General features: G+C 41.4%; 1 protein-coding gene across 1 annotated transcript in view; it reads left to right on the forward strand.

The window, feature by feature from the left end:
- The window catches only part of LOC310965473 (dihydropyridine-sensitive L-type skeletal muscle calcium channel subunit alpha-1-like), a 293,992-nt gene that overhangs the window by 175,001 nt on the left and 99,039 nt on the right, over window positions 1-19,952 (forward strand). The window contains exons 29-33 of the mRNA XM_083939088.1: window positions 7,358-7,405; window positions 11,008-11,034; window positions 11,163-11,288; window positions 11,374-11,439; window positions 17,095-17,186. Coding sequence (XP_083795214.1) covers window positions 7,358-7,405; window positions 11,008-11,034; window positions 11,163-11,288; window positions 11,374-11,439; window positions 17,095-17,186 — 359 coding nt within the window. The remainder of the gene's footprint in view (window positions 1-7,357; window positions 7,406-11,007; window positions 11,035-11,162; window positions 11,289-11,373; window positions 11,440-17,094; window positions 17,187-19,952) is intronic.

The following is a 19,952-nucleotide window of genomic DNA, read 5'->3' on the forward strand; positions in this document are numbered from 1 at the left end:
CCGAAGGGAGGTATAAAAAAAAAAAAAACAGTATAATATAACCAATAAACTAAATAAATACAGAAAGTATATATGACTGTGTATGACGAAAATGAGAAGTAAGATTAAATGATTGCACAGAAAAAGAAGAGCAGTGTCCAGGTATGTTTAAGTAGATTATTATTGCACAGTGAGTGGCTCCCACTCCTTCCCTTCTGTCCTCTTTATTTCCTTCTCCCCCTGAGTGAGGAGTTGTAGAGGATAATGGTCTGAGGGACAAAGGAGTTATTGAGCCTGCTGGTCCTACACTTGGGCAGGCTTTGTGTCTTCCTGTACAGGTGGCTGGCGTGTGTTGTCCAGTCCAGTTTGTTGTCCAGCCACAGCCCGAGGTATGAGTCTACAGCCTCAAACTCAGCTCCCTCTAGCAGGACTGGTCGCGGCCTTGGCCTGGACCTCCCAAAATCAATGACCAGCTCCTTCGTCTTGGAGGTGTTTAGCTGTAGGTGGTTAGTGTGGCACCAGACAGCAAAGTCCCTCACCAGATTACAATACTCCTCCTCTCTGTCAACCCTGATACATTCCACAATGGCTGTATGTGACACAGCAGAGTTGTAGCAGAAAACCGAGGTGTACAGGGTGAAGAGAAGAGGTGTGTGCCCTGAGGGGCTCCAGTGCTGCTGCTGAATGCACAATGTTTATGTGACGTGGTCTCCTTCAGCCTGACGTACAGTGGCCTCTCAGTGAGGTAGTCTCTGACCCAGTCCACCAGATAGGGGTCCACACCCATCCTTTTCAGTTTGTCCTAAAGTATAGGGGCCTGGATGGTATTAAAGGCACTGGAGTCCAAGAAGAGAATATTCGCTGTACAGCTTCCCTTATCCAGATGGGAGTGTACTCGGTGCAGCATGTAGAGGATGGCATCCTCCACACCAACATCTGGCTGGTACGCAAACCGCAGGTGGTCCTGGGCATGTTGTACCTGGGGTCTGAGGAGGCTGAGGAAAGGCTGCTCCAACATCTTCATCAGGTGTGAAGTGAGTGCCACCGGTCGGAAGTCATTCAGCTCGCTGTGCCTGTTCTTCTTGGGAACGATGCAGGATGTCTTCCAGAGGGTAGGCACTCTCCCTAGCTGCAGGCTAAGGTTAAAGATCTGTTGTAGTGGTTCCCCCAGTTCTGCAGCGCGGATCTTCAGGAGTCTTGGACTGTTGCTTTTGCTGGGTCAGAGCTTCCTCAGCTGTCCTCTGACCTGGTCTGTGGTGAGGCAGGGATTGTGTTGATGTGGAGGAGGAGGAAGGGGGTGTTGTGGTGTTGGGTGAAGCTGTGTAGAGGGAAGAAGGAAAGATTGCTGAAGTGGGGGGGCTGGTTAAACCTGTTTATAAAGTCTTTCAGGTCATTCGCCCTCTCCATTGTACCCCCTGTAGCTCTGGTCTTTGTGTTGTGACCTGTGATGGTCCTCACACCTTCCCAGACCTCCCTCATGTTGTTCTCCCTCAGCATCTACTCCACCTTTCTCCTGTAGCTGCCCGTAGCTTCCCTCACACAGTGCTTCACCTCCTGCTGTGCTGCCTTCATGGCATCCCTGCCTTAACTTTCCACGTTACCCATGGCTTGTTATTAGGGTAACAGCGGACATTCTTGACAGGGGAGACCTTGTCCGTACAGAAGTTCAGGTACTCCGTCAGACAATGTCTTATCCCCTCTAGGTCCTCACTGTGCGGGTGGATCAGCACATCCCAGACTCATGGCCCATCTCAGGGGACCACCTCCTGATGGTGCGAGTTGTCATCAGCTGTTTTTGGACCGGGGGGGTATACAGTGGCTGTAGGTAAACCAGGTTGTGATCAGACTTCCCAAGTGGGGGAAAGAGAGTCGCTCTGTATGAACCCCTAACATTAGCATACAGGAGATCAATTGTCCTGTTGTTTCTGGTCGGACAGTCTACAACCTGGTGAAAAACATCCCAAGTAGAAAACAAAGTTGCATGATTAACATGTAGCACTTGCAGTCACCGCTCGGGCCCTAATAATAAACAACGCGATTTCAATAGGGCTTTTGCTGGGCGACTTGCAGTTGCAGCTCTGGCCCGAATAATAATGACAATAATAATAAAAGTTTATACGTTTATTTCCAATAGTTGTTCACATATAAGGCATTTTCCTTGGTTTTTGGTGCACACAAATTTAATAAACATTTTATGATGAGATAAAAATAAAAGGTAACTTGTTTCTGGAACCTTATCATTGTGTTTTCAATAATTTTCCACCATATAATGCTCTGTGGACAAGCAAAAATTGATTTTAAAAAGGTATTGTTGCATTAATTGCAAAACATAGTTGTACTTATGTCACCAGTATGGAAAGTGAAGGGAAAATGTTTAGACTTAATGACTGCCATTGCCATGGTTTACTAGCAGTTTTGACCAGATTAACCCCCTCTTGTGAATAGGAAAGTCGGTTTTCTGTTATTAACGCGAGCCGTTCGTTCAGTCCAAAATGGCGGCGACTTTGCTCTCGACTGCGCAAAGATGTTGTATGGACGAGTCAATGCCTCTTAGTATTATAACCTCTTTGACGTAGACAAACCTTAATAATAAACTGCACATATTTAACCCCTTTTTAACAAGTTGATTCATGCTGAGTGCATGAACTGCAATGAAGCCAGATTTAGCTAGACAAACCATACCCATGTTACTTACTTCTAAAATGTTGCCCCAATGTGGTCTTTGACCAAAACACTTGAAAAATGAATGACAGGCACATTTTCATTGGTGGTCATTATTAATATTATAGCAGCGACTTTAAAACCCAGGTGGACTGTTTAAAAAAGGATTTGTGCTATCTTGTAATGCCAATGTGACTTCCTGTCCTATTTTATTGGACAGCCTTACAGATGTTTATTAGCAACCAATTTACATAGTCCTTACTAGCTAAGACATTTGTTAAGTTTTAATTATGTAACCCGATTTAGTGTATCACCACTTTCCGGATAAGCGGATGAAGATGAGATGAGACCACTTTGAAACTAGCTAGTTGAATTTTAGAAAATCTGTAGGATAATATTTTCAAATTTAGTAGAGGATTGATGAAGAGCTGGTACAAGACAATCCTGGAACAGGAGTCATTCACAGTTGTCATTCTGATACTACATGCCTTATTTATATTCGGTTATGTGAAAAATTAAATATATTTTAAAGAAATTTACACATATTAAGATTAAGATCTGGGCTTTGATGTGGCCATTCAAGAATTCTCCTTTTTTTTTTTTTTTTTTAGCCATTGCTTTGTGGATTTACTTGGATCGTTGTCATGTTGCATGGTCCACATCCTCTACATCTTCAGTTTGTTTACAGATGGTCTCGCATTTTCCTCTGCTACAATGGAAAATTCATTATAGATTCTATGATGGTGAGCTGGCCAGTCCCGCACCAACAAAGAAGCCCTAAACCTTGACATTTTTATTTTTATTTTGTTGCAAGATAGCAGACAAAACATTAACAAAACATAGAGCAAAGCAAACAATTAAAGTGCCATAGTTGTTGTGTGTGTATGTTCCTGTTCAGCTTGTCCTGAGGTATAGGGGGCTGGATGGTATCATAGGCACTGGGGAAGTCCAAGAAGAGAATCCTCGCTGTACCGCTTCCCTTATTCAAATGGGAGTGGACTCGGTGAAGCATGTTGTTGTTGTGTGTGTGTGTGTGTGTGTGTGTGTGTGTGTGTGTTATTCAGAGGTTATTTTGTCTGTATGTTTTTTTTAAATGTAGGAGCAATATGACTGCACTACAACATAATAAATAGCACATCTCTTACAGTCCCAATGTCTTTGCAACCATGTCAAGAACATATTCCTGAGTTTTATGCATTTTTGGAATTTTGAATTTACAGGGGAAACAGGCCTGCTCATGTAATAATTGTGATTTGACAGACTGCATCCAGTAAATCTTGAGAAAACATGAGACATATGATTCATATGTGTCCATCTTTTGTTTTATGAATGGTGACATTACATTTTTAATGTTTTTCTTTGCATTCCATGTACATGACTTCATCTCTCACTCAAGCTGGAGATCAACATTGGTGAACAAAGTATTAATTATTGATTTATTCTTAAATACTGTTATTTTTTAGTGTTTAGAATTGTAAAAGATATCAGCTATGGCTATACCACTGCATGTTTTTTTAAACAACCAAGGCCCTTTATTTTGTGTCAAAACAGTGAGCAAAATTAGAAAACGGTATTCACTGTGTCAGAAGAGAAGATTTAGGGCTATAGGATTCAAAAATGAATAGGAAGGAGGCTCTTGCTATGAATGACTTCAGCACATCTGCGCTCACAGGACATCACTAGTTTCTAACACAGCTCTGGTTTGATCTTGGTCCGTTCTTCTTGCAGTCTCTTCCACAGTTTAGTAACTATAGTGGATTTCTAAGACATTACTTTGTTTCCATGGATTTTCCAGAGATTCTTTATGGGGTTTAGATCTGGACTCTGGTCTGGCCATTTCATTGTTTCAATATTCTGAGCTTTAAGAACGTGCTTAACCCATTTTGCAGTGTGACAGGCGACATTAGGTGCGTTTCCACTATGGTTGACTACCCGGAATGAGGCAGGTCTATCTCACCAAAAATGGCCCTAATTTGCATATGAGTCGCTCAGGAGGCCTCGTCTCGCAAATGCCTCTCAGACCTTCACTCGCCGTTCACTCGCCGGAAACATGGCGAGTGAACGGCCATTTGAGAGGGCGTGCCCTGAAACTTTCTGAGCAGCCAATCTATAGGGCTAGTGGAAACAGGACTATTGTCTTTCATGAAAATTGTGGGCTGGTTGGGAGACAATTGCAGTGAAGGTATTGCATGTTGCTGAAGCAGATTCACATAAACATGTGCATTCACCCTACCATGTAGCTGTACAACAGGACCAACTCCCACTGCAGAAAACATCCCCCAAATCATGACACTTCCTCCTCATAATTTAACTTAACTTAATTTGACTTCTTCACACTTTGGGTTTAGTCTTTCCCCAGTCCTACATCCAACATAATGTTTCCCATCAGACCCAAATAAGTTGAACTGACCCTCATCACTAAATTGCACTCTGGACTAGGGCTGAACGATTTTAGGAAAATATCTAAGTGCGATTTTCCTGCCAGATATTGCGATTTCGATTTGGTTCACGATTTCCTTCAAATAAAGCTTCAGTGCAGTAACATTAAATGCTATGACTCTAATGCAAGATGAAAGCTAAATTGCTTCCAAATGTATTTATTATAAAGAAACATGCATGTACATTCTTTAAAGTCCTTGACCAATGGCATTTATTACAAATGAACCAAAAGAGCCATAATTGACTCTCTTAACTTAAAAAAGTAGTTAAAAAAATCCATAATTGTGTAAAGTTAAACAAACAAACAAAAAAAAAAAAATACAAAAACTCTTATTTAAATAAAATTACCTTTCTGAAACATATGTCAGACAGTTAAATAGGTGGGTCATTCATTTATGGCTCAGCAGCACCCAAATATCAGTAGTAGTGGCGTATTACTCCACAGTTTTCAACTCTGTTACCACTTTTTGCGTACAGATGTGGGATGGCAACCTGGTTGAAGTAGGTTGTGGAAGGGAATCATATATCATCTCTCCAGTGTGTGGAGGAGGTTTTTAAATCGGTCTTTGGTGACCATGTTACAGAAACCATGTCTTTAACAATGTAGTGTGTTGTGGTCGTAGCTATCTCCCGGTGTCTTCGGCTGCTCTTGTCATACGGAGTTACACTGGCAAAACATGCTGTAGTCAGTTTGTTACATTGGGCCTGATTATAATTGTCACCAGACTTTTCACTGGGCTTTTTCGTCATGCACTCGTCATGCAAATGTCTGTGGTGATTTTTCAAGTGCAAGTATAAATCGGTTGTGTTTCCGCTGGATGTTGCAACTTTAGCACGACAGGTTTTGCACAGTACCTATTACTGGTGCACGTCTGCAGCCTCAAACCCGAATAACTCCAAAATGACGGACGTGCTGTTTTCTTGGGGATTAAATCCCTTAAAGCCACTTCTGGTCAAGCTGAAGCCATTTCGGACTAATTACAAATATGGAGCAAGTAATATTGATTGATTAACGTGACCTGTCCACGAGTAGCACGCCGCTTCTAATTAGTGAGCTTGGCAGGATGGTAGGGAGATGGCATGTATGTGTAAAATAAGCCTGTGAATGTTCTCATTCGTCCAGGTCATCGTTATCCTCAAAGCAATTTCAGTAAAAAGCAACTGGACTGGTTTCTCCAGTCCAGTTGCTTTTGACTGAAATTGCTTTGAGGATATGTGTAAAATAGTTGTCACAACAGATCCAGGGTCAGTCACAACAGATCCTGGGTCAGGAGCGCCGCAAAAACAGCAGCTCTGGCGATGGCATGATTGTGTTCAGCCCTACTCTGGACCAGTTCTCCTCTGTCCACACAACATGCATCTCAGAAAAGGCAATTCTAGCCTTTTAAATTTTTTTGCTGATGTCACACATGAGGTGTCCTGTCTTGGATTTTTTGTCTTGTAAAATCCATGTTTTATTTTGATGTATTAATCTTCCTCTGGTTTCAGGTCACTTGCTCTACCTCCTGTGTCAACGGTCTTCTGTGTTCCCTGATAACCTGATTGTGTCCACCTGTGTCACCTTCCGTCATGTGTATATAGTCCTCCTCTTCCCCTGTCTTGTTGCCAGAGTTTTATCGTCTGTTCATGTACCTCTAGCCATTACCACAGTCTTGTCGAGGAATTAAAGCCTGCATTTATCGTACCCTGACTGCATTTGAGTTCTGCTTTGCCTAGGCCTAGCAGGTGAGAGGTTTGTTCACTGCAGAGTGGGATTTCAGTCCAACAAGTCCTAAATGATGAGACACAGTGTGCAGAGCCTAACCTCTCTCTGATGGCTGAAAGGGTTATCCCTTTGGCCTCCATCTGGACAACCTGCTGTTGCAGGGTTTCATTCACCTTAGAGCAGCTCGCCATCTTGTAAAGTAACCAGGAGAGCTGCCAGATAAATAGGGTGTGTCCAACAATTAAGTCAATTGTCACCAGGTGCCAGATTAACACCAATAACTGGGAGGGATCTGAAAGTGTTCTCTTATTTTGCTCACTGTTTTTCTTTTTAAAAAATAAAAGTTTTTGTTGAAGTGCCTTGGTTATTAAAAAAACCCAGTACAGCAGTGGTATACCCACATTGGATATTCTATCAAATAATGAACATTAAAAAATAACAATATATCAGAATAAGTATTAATAACTTGATCTCTAATTTTGATCTCAAGTGTATTTTTGTGAACCTTTACAACTGGAAGCTTTCTTTATTTCCTCTGACATCCCTTGTTCAATTTGTGTTTCCCTCCCACAGGCAGCACTGGCCTCCTCTGGAGGACTTTACTGTCTCCATGGCTGCACTGTAACTATTCACTTGCTTCTGATTTGCATGACATCCACATATTGCATGGAATTTATTCAACAAAGATGTCCCTGGGCCCCTTTCCCAAAGGTATGATAGGGCTAAGATGATCATAATATCCATATTACGTCTTGGATAACGTATGCTGTGTTTTAAAATATTGCAACAGCAACAGAGGAAAACAACTCAGTAAGTGTTACACAATCAAGAATTGATTGTTGAATCAGAATGAGAGTAAGTTTTCAAATAGGTCAGGGCCCTGGAGGCATGGCAGATTGCAGCCTGTCTCCTTTTCTTTAGAGTGAATGTTTCACTGAATATAGCTTGAAGGTGTGAGGATGCAACTGGAGCAAGACAGACAGCATCCAAGAAGGACATTTTGATTTGTCAACACTATTTCAAATAAACGTGTATGCTTTAAAGTTGTACTCCATAACATTTCCATCTGTTTAATTGCTTTTTAAGTTAATATCTATCAAAAAGTGAGTTAAAACAATGATGATTGATCATATGACACACAAATAAAAAGACTTGTTGCCTTTTTTGCCAAGTATTCCAATATCTGTGTCTGTGGCAACCAGGGCTAGATGTAAATAAGTCCCCATGTTAGTGACGCTGCTGACAGCAGTTGTTGGGTCGGCCTAACTCGTCACTTTTATGCATAAGTGGGCATAAGTGAAATAGGAATGTGTGTGTGTATGGATTTAAGAGTGCGTAACATATAGGCCATGGGTTCCTAAACTTTTCAATGCCAAGGCCCCCCAAACAGAATTAGCTTCTGGCCCGGGACCCGCTTTGCAAACCCAAAGACAATGCTACAAAATATATCTTACATCAACTTTAAGAAGGTTTTTGTTTTTTGGTAAACGCAAATCCTCTCCAATTGTGTGAGGTTTTTTTGCACAAGCAATGTAGTATGAAGCTAAAAATTATGCCTTTAGGGCCCGCTGACGCTTTTTTGGCCTCTGCTGGATGTTTTTGTATCAAGTGTTGCTGAACACTCATTTGAGAGGGACTCCAGACAGCATGTTGGGCAATCATGGCTATTTTTCTGTATGGCTGTAAAGCCATACTTAATGTATGCTGCCTCATACCTTCTGATTTTCAGGAGTTCTTAAGTTTTTTTGTAGCAGCATCCTCCACAGCAGGGCTGTTGGACTGTTCCTTTGATCTCTTTCTTGTAAAAAAAACTGTCCATTTTAAACTAGCTTTCGGGCTTGAGGAGCAAAACCGCCAGGTCATTACGTGACATTATGGCGCAATGAACGATGTTTTAAGTGGCAGAAAATCAGAAAGATGAGCATGGCAAATAACATTTGGATATGTTATATATATATGTATATATAATAGTAATACATTTTATTCATAGGCGCCTTTCTAAGCACTCAAGGACAACAAATGGGGAGCAGAATGCTCTGCTCCCCATGGTGGTGACACGGGCAGGTGGGACAGTCAGGTGGATGGAGGAGGATCTGAGAGTGTGGGAGGGCAAGGCAACATGGAAGAGGTAGAGTTGGGTGTCATCAGCATAACAGTGAAAACTGATGTTGTACTTACGGAAAATATTGCCGAGGGGAAGAAGAAAAATTATGAAAAGGAGGGGCACACCTGAAGTGACGGGGGACTGCTGGGATGTGAAGGATTTGAGTTGGAGTTGGGGTGTCCAGCTGACATGTGGTGGGCTTGTACTTATGGATGAGGTCGGAGATCTCTGAGAGGGTCGGGAGCTCGAAAGAGGAGAAGGGGACGGCAGTTGGGTAGAGGCCAGAAGGGACACTGGAGTAGTTTGAGATTCTGGTGGATTGTCTGGATTTTGGTGTTGAAGAAAGACATAAGAGAGTTACAGAAGGCAGAGTACAAGTGGGGTGATATAGAAACTGGGGATCGGTGATATTGTTGAACAGTGAAAAGAGTGACTTGGTGTTACCTACATTTGAACAGATTATGCTGGAGTAATAGTTTGATTTGGATTTAGTAATACAGTCCTGGTAGTTCAGAAAATTATTTTTCTATATTTTTTTGTGAACAGTTAATCCAGTTTTACGGTGAAGCTGTTGAAGCTGCCTGCCTTTGGCTTTTATAAGCTGGAGTTCAGGGTAAACCAGGGAGCAGAGAGGGAGAAAGAAACAGATCTGGTTTTTAGTGGAGCGAGGGAGTTGAGGATATCATGAAGTCCGGTGTTATAGTATGAAACCAGCTGTTAAGGGGTCAACAATGTCCATGAAATTGTCAATACTAGAGAAGAGAGAGTCCGTGTTTATGTTGTTAATATTGCAAAAGGAGATGAGACGAGGGGACTCAGTGATGAAGAGAGTGAGGTCGACATTGAATGAGAGGAGGAAGTGGTCGGTGATGGGGAGTTCAGCTGCTGCACAGTTAATAGGGGTAACACCAGAGCAGCATATTAAATCCAGAATGTGTCCTTTGGAGTGTGTGGGAATATGGGTGTGCTGCTGAAATCCGGTGTTGTGATAGAGTGGAAAGGTGTGCGAGAAAAGCAGCAAAGTCATTTAAAAACCGGCCGGAACAGCGGGGTTGAAAGATGTAAACAAACCCCGGAGGAGTTGAGTCGTTATGTTGGGAAAGGTCGTTGGGCTGTTGCCATGTCTCATTTTAAACACAGATAAAATCCAACTTCCGATCACTGAGGAGATCCTGGATGAGATACCCCTTGCTTGTGAGTGAACGGATGTTTAGCAGACTGAAGTTGACACTGATGGTGCCGTACTTGACAGCTGTGTTAGCTGACCGGGCTAGGCTGGTTAGCACGCTGTGGTTGGCAACACTGCCGGGGTTGGGTGGAGAGCGATGGGAGTTGGGCCAGATGGACTTGATTGTTTTCGAAGTGTCCTCTCAGAAGCTCCGGCGGGACCCCCGGTGGATGTATCTCCGACGGGGCAGGAAAGCGATGTCCAGGTGGAGGTGTAGTGCAGTCTCAGGGGCTCCACAGCTGAGTACTGGAGCAGTCCCATCAAGGGCTGGCGAGCAAGCGACAGAAGAGTCCAGGCAAGCATGGACCAGGTGTATATCCTGTCAGACCACATTGTTGGCATGGACTAGGGAAGCTTAGGCGACAAGGTGAGCAGTATGCTCGCCTGCAGTCACATCTTACTGCTAAAGAGGCCGCTAGAAATAAGGTTTCTCCAATCTTATGGAGTACAATTTTCAAGGCAAGTTTATGGGAATTAGTGGAGTTGAGAGAAAGACGAAGCCGTCGTTTCAGTCCAAAGACTGTGAATGATACTAAGTGGCAGTATGTGCAAATTTTGATGAACAGTAAATATTAGGACCATATGTTTGCAAATTGATGCAACAGTCTACCCCTAGTCTGGCAGAATTCTAAATTATACTCTGTAAACTGGACTCTAAATCTTTCTACTCACCACTGCATGTCCTGCATGTTGAATGTCTTCTTTTGTTTGAGCAAACACACATAAAAGCATTGTTCTGCTTCTTCGGTAATAGTTTCCTGATTGAAATGATCAAATGTTGCAATGTGAGCATTGTAACAGTTCAAAACTTTGGATGTACGTCCCAAAAATTGTTTGTTAAAGCCATTCATCAGAAAGCAGCAGTATATAAATTAACATTTGTTTTTGCAGGCAGTGGATCCCATGCAAGCAATCGCGGTGAGTTGCTTTAATTCTTCTTGAATTGGATTTTTGTTGGATTTGGGGTTGGCAATGTAGATCTCTCCATGTCTCTCTCTCTCTCTCTCTCGCTCTCTCTCTCTCTCACACTCTCTCTCTATGAGAAGTCTTCTGAGAATATGAGCGTATCAGTCACATTCTTCAGACTGTTTCGTGTCATGCGTCTAGTGAAACTTTTGAATCGCTCTGAGGGAATACGGAATCTTCTGTGGACTTTCATTAAATCCCTTCAGGTCAGTATCCTCTCTGGCGTAATTCAGCGTAGTAGTTTAGAATGAGTCTGTCCGTCTGACAGTGTCATTGGTCATTGTGTTGTAGGCTCTTCCCTATGTGGCCCTGCTCATTCTCATGCTGTTCTTTATATACGCTGTGGTTGGAATGCAGGTACACTCTCTCTCTCTCTCTCTCTCACACACACACACACATGCACACACACACAAACACAAACACACACTGTCCATTATTGCTTGTTGCTGAGAGCCTGTTCTCTCCTGGTTTTAGCATCTGTCCTGAGTGATCAGATCACAGTTGACAGCTTTCAGTAAGTTTGTTCACACCTGGCAGCAGAATGTGTCTCCACGTGGATCTTGTGTGTCCACTTGTAGTCTAATTTCACTTACCTGTTCTGTATGTCAATAAACATATACATAATTTCTGTTTACATGTAAATAGCTATAGAGTTGTTTCCAATTGTATTTAACGTGAGCTCTGGGTGAATGCCATAGTGTCATTAAGGGGGGTCAAACAAGATTTTATTCAGATGTTAGTTTCACTGGCTGCAGTAACTGCAGTGCACACAAGGTGGCACATGTGAACAGTCCAGATGAGTACAGACGGGCAATCAATCACAGCACTTTATCAAATTATCTGCTGGACCTTTACAGTATACTTTCACATTACAGAGTCTTAAGTTCATAGTTCATAGCCGTGCTTCTGGGTCTGAGTTTGTACCATAAACCTTCACATAGCTGGTTAAAAATCAGCAAAGTTTCCCTCATTATTGAACTAGTGTTTAACATACAGCAGCACAGCCCCATGAACCGGGCTTATGCTGCGTTTTAGTTGAACCTGGGACTCGGATATTCCGACTTCGTGATTGGACATTTCAAGTGGACTGAGAACAAGATGCAGCAAAGAGTCACAGGTTCTGTGGCTTGGCTTCATGTCGTCAGGGCTGAAAGACAAGTTCAATCACGGGACCTACAGTATTAAATGGGAAAAGAAAAAAGAAACAAAAAGAAAAGACAAAATAAAACATTTGTTATTTCACAATTTTCACTATTTAAACTGAGATTACATATTGTACTGTCTGCACACTCACAGTGTTTTAAGCTTAAAAAGGACATGTAGATGTTACAGTCTGAGCTGATCAGCGACTTAATTCTGTGTAACATGTGAATGTCCAAACAATGACTCACAGCAAAAAACACCAACTTTGAAAATGATATCCAGGTCTAATCAGGCTATTCGATACCAACGGCCAACTGAAGAATGCAGCACAAACCAACAGCTTATAACCTACCAACGGATAAACGTGTGCATTTATCCTGAAATTAGTGTGACCAGCACTAGGGTTAGTTATGTGTGACGCCACTCTCTTCAAGGGGAGAGACCCTAAACCACACACAGTGTAACTAACTTACAGCAAAGACTCCCCACTCAGGTTAACGCCTATTATTGCAAGGCCCAGCAGAGACTCTTTTAGTTTGTGCACAAAAATAACAATTTTATTCGGCAATGTCATAAACCACTGGTTCTCAAACTTTTCATTTTACATTTAGCCTACTTCAGGTAAGAGCAGATGCCATTTATTAAAGTCAGACTAGCTACTCAACATTACAAAATGATTAGCTGCCACATCTTGGAAAGTCAACAGGCGTAGGATAGCCTACTTACATTGTTTGTTTCTTGAAAGAAACACTCTGATTGTTTTCGGTATCTTCATTTAGTTTCTTCATTGAATTGAAATCACCCTCTCTGTCATAGCAGACAATGGTCTGATCCCTGCAACAACAGGCACAGGCACAGCTACCAGTTCCTCTTTAGGACCCTGGGGAATTAGAGTCGTGCCTTATGGTGTGTTCAATTTACATTGAAAGTTGGAACTTGGAGCTCGGAACAATGTAACCCCAAAGTTGAGTGCTTCCAGCGCAAAACACAAAACATGTAACTACTGTTTACATATGAAGCAGATGTCTGGCTGGTGAGTTTAATCTGACTTTCAGAGTTGGAGATCTGTCTCCACAAGCACGGGGGGTTCTGATTAAAATTCTGACTTGGAGCTCAGAAATTTCAACATTCATGCACAACTTAAACGCACCATTAGTCGTAGCACACAAACGCCGGGCTCTCAATTTGTGCTGCAATGTAAATTAGTCTAACGAATGGAACATTAATCCTCTGTTTTACCAGCAATGTTTGTCGCCTTATGTGGGGAAAGTGTGTAGGGTCACTGTGAATTTGAGGGGGTCATGTCCCCCCATCCCCAGTGCCATCTGCGCGCACACCTTCAAGTATCACCAGAGAGCGCTTGGGTACCACCAGTGGTACAAGTACCACAGTTTGAGAACCATTGTACAGAAACAATAAGATCAAAAAGTTTAGGTATATAGTAGAGCAATAAGTATCAAGAATTGCATACACACATAGCCAGGTGAATGCCACTGCACATTTAAAGGTTTTAAGGCACGCCACATTTATAGAGAAACCATTCAATTCTAAAGACACCATGGAAAGGTTAAAATCGCAACTCTCAAGGTACAAGAGCAAAAACCACACACAACAAGGATCGAGGCACTAATCAATAATCATCATCATTAATCTTTGGGAGGAGAGAACAATGGCTCCCCTGCAGATGTGTGCCTCCAGTTCAGCCTACAAAACAAAATCAATACATTACAAAAATGCTACAGCATTATTAAAACTGACCTAGATAATACCCATATACCCACTGCCAGTCTCGTACCTTATTGAGCTAAGGTGTAGCACATACAGGTAAAGTACAGCAGATAGACTGGGACAGAAAGTGCTGGTTGTCTACAAATATGACAAGAAAAATACACAGTTCTGACGAATCTAAATTGCAGGCTGGTAATATAATGATAAAGCCCTGGACTAACAGGGCTTTACTAACATAAATCACAAAGTGTAAGAAGCAGACAGGTGAAGGCACCCTATTAGGTGGATATATCATCAGTGATTCCAACCTTACTTAACTGATATGAGGTGAGATGAATTCGATGTTTAACCCCCATGGCACCAAAATGCAATGAGAGGTAATTAGTATAAACTCAACATATAACACAAGTTGTATAAACCCAGAAAATGTTTGTACCGCTATTCTGCTCAGACACACGGCACCGGCAAGATCAAGTCTTAATGGCAGAGGTTGTGGCCCTTGGATAAACCTGTGGCCCTTGGATATCTTACTCGTACTCATTTTACTTGTACTCGGTATGGGATGCGGCGGGCCGGCCCTTAATCAAGATAGATGTACCTCCCTTGTTTGTTATTTGTGTTAGATGTTCATAAACAATATTCCCTGAAATCAAAATGGCCACACCTCTGTTTTGATCTATTGGAGGATGAGAATACATGCTTGAAACCTTTCCTTTTAAGTTTATTGTGTTCTATTTATGTGAGATGGGTCTCCTGTAGGAACGCTATATCTATTTTCTGTCTCTGTAATTTAGTTAAAATTTTGATCCTTTTAGATTGTTTAAGCATCCCATTTACATTGAGAGTAATTATTTTCACCATTTTTCTGACCGGGGTAAAGTAACTTAAAAGTACTATACTTCCTTCAATTATCATTGCAGATGTATTTAGGTCTTAAGAACCGAAACAAAATGGAGAGAACAATCTCCCAACAGAGACACGAACAAGAACAGTCTCTTCCGTCAGTGGGTAGGGGGATATTCCCTCAGCAAAGGATACCCCCCTTCCCTCCTTATCTTCCTGCTGTGCACCTTTCTTACTAAAAAACTGTCAAGATCCCCTTTTTTTGCTTAGCTTTTCATTTTTTTGCTCTCTCCAGCTAGTCTTGCTAATAGTCAAGATGTGAAAATCTCTGGTTATACTTATATTATGTTACATTGTAGGGCCGTGTAGCTAATACGTATAACAAATATAAACTCAGAAAAGATTTACAACATGCACAGTAATGTTTATCCTAAATATTGCTATTGTATTGATTATTCTACCAGTATGACAGTAAGTGCTTTCATTTGTGCAGCGTTATTGCTGTGATTTGTGACAGTAAGTGGTTTTATAGTACTGATTAGCTCATCAAATCAAAATGATTGGCTAAATAAGGCTCTACAGTAGTGGGGCACCTGCCCACCCCCCTGTAGATCCGCCCCTGGGCCCCCGCCTAGGGGTGGAGTGACATCTTCCATTCCTCCTAGACATGTCCAACATTAATCTAAATGTAATCCAGCATTATTCTGTACATTTAGTAGTGACCAAGCAGTTTTGTAAGGTTTAAAGAGGGCTATATTTTAGAAGGGTCTGTAGGAAGAAGGCAGAAAATAAAGAAAGAAAAAAATTGCAAACTCTGCATCTTAAAACGAAATATAATAAAGATTTTAAAAAAATGAATGGGACATTACTTTGTCCTTATGTTAATCAAAACTGAAAATGTCTCTTTCCTGAGCGATATCCTTGTGTGTCTTTCACGGCCATCACTTTCTTCACCTCACCCTCTAGCCCTTTAGCCCACTTGTCTGTCTCATCAGCGCTGTGTTTCTATCCTGAACTCCTGCAGCATCTCCCTCACGTGTGTAGCCATCTGGTTTCCGTCATCTTTGGAAATGCCATGGAAATGCTTTCCGTATACATATTTCCATGCTTATGTCCGACGGTACCCGTGGGAGTGCCGCCTCCCGGAGGGGTCTGAAAACCCATTCACTTTTCTTTTGAAGCCTTTTTGATTTCTTTATAGGTTCGGGATTAAATCATTACTTTGTTTGCATAATCATGGTTAAAAAAAAATGCTTTTCATCCCCACACACCTTCTTTTTCCATGCTGACTTTAGCACCATCTATTTGATGTCGAAATGTAGGAACTTCACGATAACAGACCTGGGTGTGCTCTCTGAATCTCTCAGTTGACTCCGTCTGGAGTTCGGTGGAGAGCAGATTGTTGACAAAATTAAGCATTGAAGTGCCTTCTGTATTTTCTGGTATCCCGTAGGGCCGTATGTTGTTTCTCCTGGATCTATTCTCTAAATCGGTCAGTTTTTCTTGCATCTTACTGTGTTGATTAAGAAGTAATGAGGGCGACTTTAGCTACCGGGCAGCTTGCTTCCAGATCTTATATACGCGTTTCAGCTTCGCTGATAGCCTCACCTTGGGCTTGTAGAGTAGTGGCGGTTTTGGCTAGCTTCAGGCTAATATCCTGTTCGAATGTGGTCTTCCCTCCCCTTATGTCTCTTCTGAGGTTGGCCTGAAACTCTTTAAAGGTCTTTTGCATCTCAGGTTTTAATTTTAACTTTGGTAGCCGACGTTAATTCTTGACGTATGTCACCAGCTTTTCTCAGCTAGCCTCGTCTTGTCTGCCTCGGACTCCTCTGAGTCAGGTAAGGGTTCTAGCGCCGGTTGCGTTATGTTCCCTGCTTTCTGTGAGCATTTTTGCCTCAATGCATGCTGGGTGCATTCACACCTGTAGAGCTGTCCAATTATGATCTGATCACTCATGATTTATTTAAGAAACAGGCCTGGAAGGGGTGTGGGGTTTAAGTTGTGAAAAGATTAGTAATCAAACACCTATGACATGTTTGACTGCAGTTTTATAGTATTTATCTATTGGTAAAAACAGTATCATTTAGCTGAGCTACAGCATAATTTAAAAGGGTAAGTAGCATCTCATGAGAACCATGCAAATGCAATTTAAAATGTATTGATATTTGTGTGACCTAAGCATTTACCACCATGGTAGTAGTTGAGCACTACAAAATGTTGTGGATATGTGGTTTTAATACTATTGTATATGAATGACCACAGTATAAACAGGATAATACCATCCTTTTTTTTCTGCAGATTTTTGGCAAAATTGCGTTGGTTGACGGCACATACATCAACAGGAACAACAACTTCCAAACTTTCCCACAGGCTGTGCTGCTGTTATTCAGGTTGGTGGTCGTTCTTCCTCTGCTAAGGCTACAAAAAATCCATACAACAACTATGTAACATCACAGATAGTTCTAGGTATTTGGAAGAAAACACTGTAATATTTTGTATTCTGTGATATACCTATAGAGCCACAAGTGGTTGGGACTGAACTTAATGAAATGTTTTTTACAATTCAGTGTGTGTGCTAAAATGCAGTTCTGTAGGGAATACAGTTTATTAATTTAGATTTTTTTGAAGTTTCTAATGTGAAATGTCAAGAAAATTTGTTCCACTAAGTAACACACACTCTATTAAATAATTAATGCATCGACTGAGACATGACCTAGATTGTCTGGACCAACTTTTGTGCAAATCCATGCAGCCAATTACAACATATAAGCTTTTCACATTTGTGTTGCCCCTTACACCATGTCCTAACAGCAGTTTCAGACTTTCACGTTATACTGTATGTATTCTGGATGTATAAGAAGGTGTTTGGTGCTGTGTTTAATTTAAAATGCTATTTAGGTAGTCAACAAATACACACAGAGTACCTCATATAAAGACTTGAGTAACAACTTTAATTATGATCATTTTCTGGATGTTTAAAGGATAATCGGTGTTGGTAAAATTTGAGGGGAACAGGAGGGTTAAAGTTCAAACTGATAAACTTAAACTTTTTTTTGCAAATATTTACTCATTTTGAATTTGATGCCTGCAACACGTTCCAAAAAAGCTGGGACAGGGGCAACAAAAGATTGCGAAAGTTGAGGAATGTTTCACGTTCCACAGGTCAAGTGAACAGGTTCATTGGAAACAGGTGAGTCATGATCGGGTATAAAAGGAGCATCCCTGAAAGACTCAGTCGTGCACAAGCAAGGATGGGGCAAGGTTCACCACTTTGTTAACAACTGAGTGAGCAAATAGTTTAAGAACGTTTCTCAAAGTACAATTTCAAGGAATTTAGGGATTTCATCATCTACAGTCCATAATATCAAAATATGATAATGGAGACCCTGGACTGTTCAGCAACTTAAGTTGTGCATCAAGAAAGAATGGGACATTTTTTTAATTTATTTTTTTTATAATGCAAACCAATGGAGATGGGATGAAAATACTCTTTGAACCTCATCTAGTCCCACATACTTCCAACTACAGACTTCATTCCAACTCGAGTGTTTATATATATATTATATATAACAGTTTTTAAATGATGGTTTTTGAATGATGGCTGTTTAAATATGATACTGTTTTCAGTTTACAATGGGTTTGTATTGGACAGAATGCTCAGCCACAGAGTGTGGGTTTCAACTGTCAGAGTGGAGTGCAACAGAGAGAATATCTCTGTTAAACTGCTATGGTGTCCACACTTTTTTTACTCTTCCTTCATCATTTTAACATTAAAATGTAGGAAATGTGCCCATTCTAAAGATGTAGCTTTGGAAGCAATAAGACTATATATTTGGCACAGTGAGCCTCCAAGTGACAGAGAGTCAACCAAATGCTGCATTGACTCCTATAGTAACAGAATGGGAGTGGATCAGATGCAGGGTCTTTGTAAACGCTTACAGTTTTTGGACTAACCAGACAAATCTTACAATTAAATTCCGCCAGGGTGTCTTCACTCTCACCCCCGGAGATCTAAGCGATCAGAGTTACAGTCTTTCATCTAGAAGACTGAGTTTGAGAGGTGTGCTCCAATACATTCTCTCTGAGTCTCTGTCTGCCTCAGGAGTCAAAGAGCACTGACCTTCGCTATGGCAACACCACACTGTTGCTGACATGACATCATCACTGCAGTCTGAAACTTTCTTCAAAATAAAAGCCTGATATGGTATATTAACTGATGGGGCCTGTCTGTCTGTCTGACTGCTTGTCTGTCTGTCTGTAGGGCTCCAGCTATCGCATCTTTTTGTAATCGAGAATTCTACAGATTATTCCATACATTAATCAAGTAATCATATAAAAAAAATATAGAATTTTGCGTAAAAATGTATCATAATTTGCATTATTTTGCAAAAAAATATAGATATATTATGTCTGGGGTAGGCCTACTTGGTGTGGTAACCTAACAGGTGTGTGTGTTTGTTTGTGTTTGAGTGTGCATGTGTGTGTGAGGGGGAAAGGGAGAGAGCCGAGATGTGTGTGAATGTGTGTTGAAGGCAATACACTTGCAATTTACCATGAATAAGTTTAAAATTCAAACAATTCAAAGTGGTGCATTAAAAAGTTCTAGGTGACACAAGTGTTTACTCAGGGAGAAAGAGTCATTGAGAAATCACAATATCACAGGCTCTAAGCCCAGGACTCAACACCCTGCTTATATGGACTCCCAAAAATCCATAAAGAAGGAGCCCTTCTCAGGCCCATTGTCAGCAGCATAAACTCTGCCACTTATAACATTGCCAAGCACGTTGCCAATTCTGGCACCACTGGTGGACAACACCCCACACCACATCCAAAACTCCATTGACTTTGTGAATAAAGTCCGAGACTTAAAAATGGATCCAGATGAAACCATGGTATCCTATGACGTGACTTCCTTGTTTACCTGTATTCCAAACATGGAGGCTTTGGCCACGGTAAGAGAGTGGCTCACACAGGACAACTCCTTACACAACTGAAAAATCTCAAACCAGACCACATTTGACAACTTCTGGATTTGTTCCTGAACACAACATATTTCCAGTTTAAGGGCACTTTCTACAGACAGAAACACGGCTGTGCCATGGGTTCCCCTATTGTGGCAAATCTATACATGGAGGAGGTAGACGACAAGGCTTTGA

This window comes from Echiichthys vipera (genome assembly GCF_963691815.1).
Source record: "Echiichthys vipera genome assembly, chromosome: X".
Classification (NCBI taxonomy): Eukaryota; Metazoa; Chordata; class Actinopteri; order Perciformes; family Trachinidae; genus Echiichthys; species Echiichthys vipera.